We start from the raw sequence: 6,726 nt of genomic DNA, 5'->3' as shown, positions 1-6,726 counted from the left end.
CGTACGATTTTTGAAAGTTTTCCTCGATTTCTCTGGGATCCCATCATCAGATCCTAGTTTCCTTATCATAGTACCAAACTAGGGATATCTCCTTTCCAACAAAAAAAGAATGATCAAAATCGGTTCATAAACGAAAAAGTTATCTCCGAACATACATTAAAAATATATATATATACATATTGTACAAGACTGTAGTACTTAGCGACCACGCTAGTTCACCCTGAGAACTTTCAGCTCCCTCTGGCGTCTCAATAAAACTACCAGTGTTTGATGTGAGGAATTAAACTTTAATGAATGATAACCAATATTCCACTAATAAAATCAGTACCGAACATAAACGCAATATTTGACTAAATAAATTTACACGGCACAAAGATAGCGCGATCTAACAGACAATCAACGCCATCTGTGTTTTGTTCCACAAAGCAATAATTAAACATACATTGAACATACCGCCCACCATAAGGACAGTGATGTCCTTATAGAGAGCCGCTAACCATGAGGACAGTGATGTCCTTGTAAAGAACCGCCCACCATGGGCACTTTAAATGTTACAATAATAGACAAAAACTTATAAAACTAATTACAGCAAATTAACAATATACTTAAATTTATTTTTCAATTGGCAAAATACATAGTTTTGATGTTGGCCTTTTTAATACAGTGTTCTTATTCGTCTTAATCGTGACTACCCGAACAACGTTGTCCAAACCTGGGTGAGTATCAATAATTCTACCATATAACCATCTGCAAGGAGGCAAACCATCCTCCTTTACTACTACAATATCACCAACGGCAGGTGATGAAGATGGAGTCGCCCATTTATATCTGTGTAGGAATTTGGTTAGATATTCCTGAGACCATTTTCGCCAAAAAGATTGAAGCATTCGTTGTGTATACTGCCACCTTCGAAGAGACGCTACTCCATCGTGCTCGTAATTATAGTCGGGTGGTGTAACCAAGGATTCGCCCACAAGAAAATGAGCTGGTGTCAGAACCTCAACATTCGGATCGTCAGTAACACCACAAAGTGGCCTAGAATTTAAACATGCCTCGATTTGTGCCAAGACTGTCGACATCTCTTCAAAAGTTAGAGTAGAATCGCCGATTACCCTTTTTAAGTGGAATTTGACGGACCTTACACCAGCTTCCCACAAACCGCCGAAATTAGGTGAATGGGGAGGGATAAAATGCCAGTTTGTTCCATTTATAGCCAATGATTCCGCTACCTCCTTAAATATTCCTGCAGCTTCAGAAGCGAACATTTTCTTTAGTTCTGCAGCTGCCCCCGTGAAACTAGTTCCATTGTCGCTCCAGATATCTTGGCAATGGCCTCTGCGAGCAACAAACCGTTTAAAAGCTTGTAAGAAAGCTTGAGCGGTGAGGTCGCTTACAACTTCTAAATGTATGGCCCTTGTGGACATACAGACAAACAAACATATGTATCCTTTATAAGAGTGATGTCCCCGACCCTTAGAAGTTCTTAAGTGAATGGGACCCGCGTAATCCACTCCGCTGCGTTTGAACGGACGACATGGTGTGGATCTGGCTGTAGGAAGCTGTCCCATCATTTGATTTTTGGTGATAGCAGCATTTTTTACACAGGTTATGCAATTTCTTGTGGTAGCCTTTACTAGCTGTTTTGCCCCTAAAATCCAGTATTTGGATTGCAAAAAATTCAACACCAATTGATGTCCCCCATGTAATGTACATTTATGTGCGTTTTCAACAATTAGTTTCGACAAACTAGATGTCCGTGGCAACAGAATTGGGTGTTTTCTCTCCCTGCTTAAATTGGATTGCTCCAATCTGCCCCCAACTCGTAATAATTGTTTCTCATCGAGAAACGGATTTAAAGAAAAGAGTTTGCTTTTCTTACTTAAAGTCTTATTTTGATATATTGCAGACAATTCTTCCTTAAAGTATTCCTGTTGAACAAATCGAATGCACACCTCTAGCGCTGCGGCTAATTCTTCGCTCGAAAGGTAAGTGGTTTCAATATCTTTGGATCGTTTAGTCTTAGCAATGAAACGACGACAATAAGCTATAACTCGAGTTAATCTCGTAAGAGAAGAAAACCTCTCAATGAAAGGAGTGTTAACTACAGCACAATGTGTCTTTACTGCCTCTAAGTCAGTGCTGATATCCTTAGGTTTCGCATATTGTATTGTACCTTCAGTAAGAAATTCAGGTCCCTTTAACCACAATTCATTATGTGTTAATTCAGAAGGTTGTAAACCTCTTGAGGCGCAGTCTGCTGGATTCTGTTTGGATATTACATGTGCCCATTGATGTGAGTCCAATGAACATAAAATTTCGGAAACGCGGTTAGCGATGAACACTTTCCATCGACTGGGATGGCTGTTGAGCCACGCAAGAACGATTGTTGAATCAGTCCATGCATGCAGATTTGCCTTCGGAATATTCATGACCTCAGCTACTTCTAAAATCAATCTGGTAAGTAGAACGGCACCACATAATTCCAGCCTTGGAATAGACACCTGCTTGACTGGGGCTACCTTTGTTTTTGCTGCAATAAGTGAGCTGTGAATAAAACCGTTTGGATTAATTACACGAATGTAAATAGCTGCTGCATAGGCCATCTTGGAGGCATCACAAAATCCATGCAATTCCACCGTGGTATTATTAGAAGTAGTACCCAACCATCTAGGTAAGCGAAACTCTGATAACCCTTTTAACTTATCACGGTAAGTGATCCATTCGTCCATTAAGTTTGTGGGCACTATCTCATCCCAAGTCAACCCGGCCAACCATAGCTTTTGAATCATTGCTTTTGCTAGTACAATGGTTGGCGCTATCCAACCCAACGGATCGTATAGACGTGCCACATCAGCTAATATTTTTCTTTTTGTTACAGGTTGCTGCATCTCTGGAAGATTCACCGAGTACACGAAGGAGTCACTGCTGCGGTCCCAGGTAATTCCTAATATTTTTAATACATTATCTAGTTTAAGATGTATTCCTTCTATTGTTTCTTCGTTACTATTTACCCCCTTTATGCTTTCTAACATTGTATTGCTATTGCTTGACCATTTATGTAATTTAAAACCACCCTTGCTCAGCATAGCATTCATCTCGTTGTATAACTTAAGCCCTTGCTCTACAGATTCGCATCCACTCAACAGATCGTCAACGTAAAAATCATTTAAAGTCACCTTTGCTGCTAAAGGGTAATTGATGCCTTCATCGATTGCAACTTGCTGAAGTGCTTTTATTGCAAGATATGGTGCAGAAGCCGTGCCAAATGTAACAGTAAGAAGTCTGAAAATTCTGTCTTCACCTGATTTATTATCCTTCCAGATTATACGCTGAAAATCAACGTGCTCTCTTGCTACATTGACCATCCGGTACATCTTCTCAATGTCAGCTACTAGGCAAATAGGATGTATCCTCCAACGCATCAAAATGTGCCGTAGATCTGGTTGAAGACTTGGGCCTATCAACAAGCAATCATTTAATGAAACCTCATTTTTCCCCTTTGCAGATGCATCAAATACAACCCTTAGCTTCGTGGTATCCTTATCATCTCGCACTACTGCGTGATGAGGTAAGTAAACTGCATTTGATACATTTTCTTCCGATATAGGTACTGGTTCCATATGACCATGATGTAAGTACTCTTCCATTACTGCTTCATATTTATTACAAAATTCTAAATTTGATTTTAATCTTAATTTTAATTTCTGCCATCTTTTTTCAGCTATATCCCGAGAAGAACTACGTTTACAATCTGGGTCATCTGTTTTAAAGGGTAAGTGAACTACATATCTACCGTCTTCATTCCTTTTAGTAGTACTATTAAATAGTTTTTCGCAAATTAGTTCCTCGTCTGACATTGTTTGGTGCTTTGTTAGTTCCAAGTCCGACTCCAATTCCCAAAAACGTTTGAGCATATCATTCTCGTCCGTCCGACAGTGAAAAGTTTTATATTCATTTAATTTGATATCTCTATCTGCTGCCTTTATCTCACCAGACACAATCCATCCAAAAGATGTACATTGCGCTACCGGTGAACCCTGAGGACCCCTTTTAATACCTTCTCGAATTACCTTGCCGTAAACCTCAGCACCCAATAAAATATCAATTTTATTAGGTGTGCGATAATTCGGATCTGCCAACTCTATCTCAAGAGTTTCGAGCCATTCCAATATATCTAGCTTCCTACTTGGTAGAAGACTAGTGATTGTTTTTAAAACATAAGCCTTCACATTGATGTCATAAGATGGGTCAACCAAGGATTTGAGATTTATTAACACCATTGTTTTTGGAGATAATTTATTATCACCTCCTAGCACCGATACATGTTCTGTTATGGGTATTTTCCTTAATCCTAGGTACTGAACAGTTGCTTCTGTAACAAACGATGCCTGTGATCCTTGATCCAACAACGCTCTAATAATAACATGTTCTCCAGTCTTCGACGCGGCCTTGACTAACGCAGTAGCCAACAATACTTGACTACGAGCTTGTTCTGTAGAAAATAATGTGGCTAATGGAGTCGAATTTCCCGCTACGTGTACGGGTGTTTCAACTTCCGAACACGATGAAGTAACCTCTCTAGGCGGCAGTGTATTACTATTCTTTGTACTGACGGGGTTTGTCTCAGCAGTACCTTTATTACTTGGATGCAATAGGGAATGGTGTTGCCTTTTGCATATGCGACATGTTTTTAAGTTTCGGCAAAATTTTGCTGAATGGTTCCCTCCCAAGCAATTGAAACATAAGTTATTGTTATGGACAAAATTGCGTCGAGCTTCTACAGTTTCTCGAGAAAAAAGAGTACAATTTATAATACTATGATTATTATCCTTACAAAATGCACACTGATTTTTAAATGAAGAAGCATGAAAAGTCTTAAGCGTATTTACTTTAGAAGTATTATTACTGTTATTTTGGACATTAATATTTCGATTTACAGGTGTTGGTTTTGAGTCTAAAAACTCTAAATCACGATAACGGTTGGTTAGAAATTCTGTAAATTGTTTAAATGTAGGTAATTCATCAGAAGTGTTGTTATTAGTTACAGAGAATTCCCACTGCTTTCTGGACTCCGGATCGAGTTTCAAGGTAAGTATGTGAATAATAATGATATCCCAGGTACTTACGTCTATGCCTAAGTTAGTCAGTGAACTCAAACAATCATTTGTAGTATCAATTAAATTTTTTAAACCATAAGACGATTCACATGTAATGTTTTTTTGACTTAATAAACGTTTTAGAATAAAGTGCGACAAGTATTTTTTGTTATTATATCTAGAATTAAGTAAAGACCAACATCTCTCATAATTTGAATCCGCTATGGGTATTTGTCTCAGAAGCTGTTCGGCTTCACCGGACAAATATCCTTTCAGATAGTGCATCTTCTGAACATTATCTAATTGACTATTGGAATGGACAAGTGAAACAAAAAGATCTCTAAAAGTAGTCCATTCTGAATACTGACCGCTAAATGTTGGAATAACTATTCGCGGCAATTTTATATTAAAACTAGGAACATTTACATTAGAATTATCCTTACTGGTACCTTGTAAAGATGAAAAAGCAAGTTTTAAGATAGTTTTGTATTCAAGATATAAATTTTCAATGTTTCCTATGATATCCTCATTGAAATATGGTTCGGTTAACCCTTTGGACATATTAATGATATTACTATGATTATCATTAATTTGAGACCAAAACCCATCCAAAACTTCCATTCTAGTTTCAAGATATTGTTTAGTTATACGATCTTTAGGAGATTTTTTATAGTTATGTAAAGCCTTTGACATTCGATCATAAAGATTCATCTGAACTTTGATTAAATTCTCCATTTTAAGTTGATTTACTGTAATAAACTAAACAAATAATATCCCACTGAGACCCTTATGCAGTTTAAATGCACAGAACAAATTAAAAATGTCCAAACACACTAAGTTAATGACTAAAAATTTTACAAGTGTTTTAACAATTAGAATATTTAACAAAATCGGGCATAGGTTCCCCGTCTCAACCACATTTATGACTTAAACTAATTACACTAAGTTCTATTCTACTGTAAATTTACTAAGTTAAATTTCTCTTATAAATAAAGTTCAAATTCACCATAACAATATTAAACTAACGATTGTCTATGCAAATCTTCAAAGTTGTAGCACTAATGAATTTAAGGTTTAATTTAGCTTGAAAGTTTTAAATAATTGAAATTTTAAATCACTCACAGTTTTTCCGATGATAACTTCAATGGACTGTATACTTTACGCGTCACGCGGCTTCGTCCCTCGTTCCACTTCCTTCCTTTTCACCTCTCCTCTCCTGACAGGCGCGATCTCCAAGCGCCGTCCGCTGTAGCCTGTTGCAATCCCATGCAACTCGCTGCTGCTGATGATGACCAGTTGCACAAGCGATCCACTTGTCCGGTCATCCGATATGGCAAAAAGGCACGATACTGTCGTGTGCTAGACCGACTAATTCCTCAACATCCGTCTCGAAGAACCATGTACAAGACTGTAGTACTTAGCGACCACGCTAGTTCACCCTGAGAACTTTCAGCTCCCTCTGGCGTCTCAATAAAACTACCAGTGTTTGATGTGAGGAATTAAACTTTAATGAATGATAACCAATATTCCACTAATAAAATCAGTACCGAACATAAACGCAATATTTGACTAAATAAATTTACACGGCACAAAGATAGCGCGATCTAACAGACAATCAACGCCATCTGTG

General features: G+C 37.8%; 1 protein-coding gene across 1 annotated transcript; it reads right to left on the bottom strand.

Annotated features, from left to right (window-relative positions):
* Positions 1–611: 611 nt before the first annotated feature.
* LOC123668885 lies at positions 612–5,831 on the bottom strand. The gene is made up of 2 exons (XM_045602577.1): positions 3,794–5,831; positions 612–3,673 (listed from the first exon to the last, which is right to left on the bottom strand). Exons 1-2 carry the CDS (start codon positions 5,829–5,831, stop codon positions 612–614), a joined length of 5,100 nt encoding a protein of 1,699 aa, XP_045458533.1.
* Between the last annotated feature and the right edge of the window lie 895 nt (positions 5,832–6,726).

This window comes from Melitaea cinxia, chromosome Z (genome assembly GCF_905220565.1).
Source record: "Melitaea cinxia chromosome Z, ilMelCinx1.1, whole genome shotgun sequence".
Lineage (NCBI taxonomy): Eukaryota > Metazoa > Arthropoda > Insecta > Lepidoptera > Nymphalidae > Melitaea > Melitaea cinxia.
This window is presented reverse-complemented; position numbering and strand designations above follow the sequence as displayed.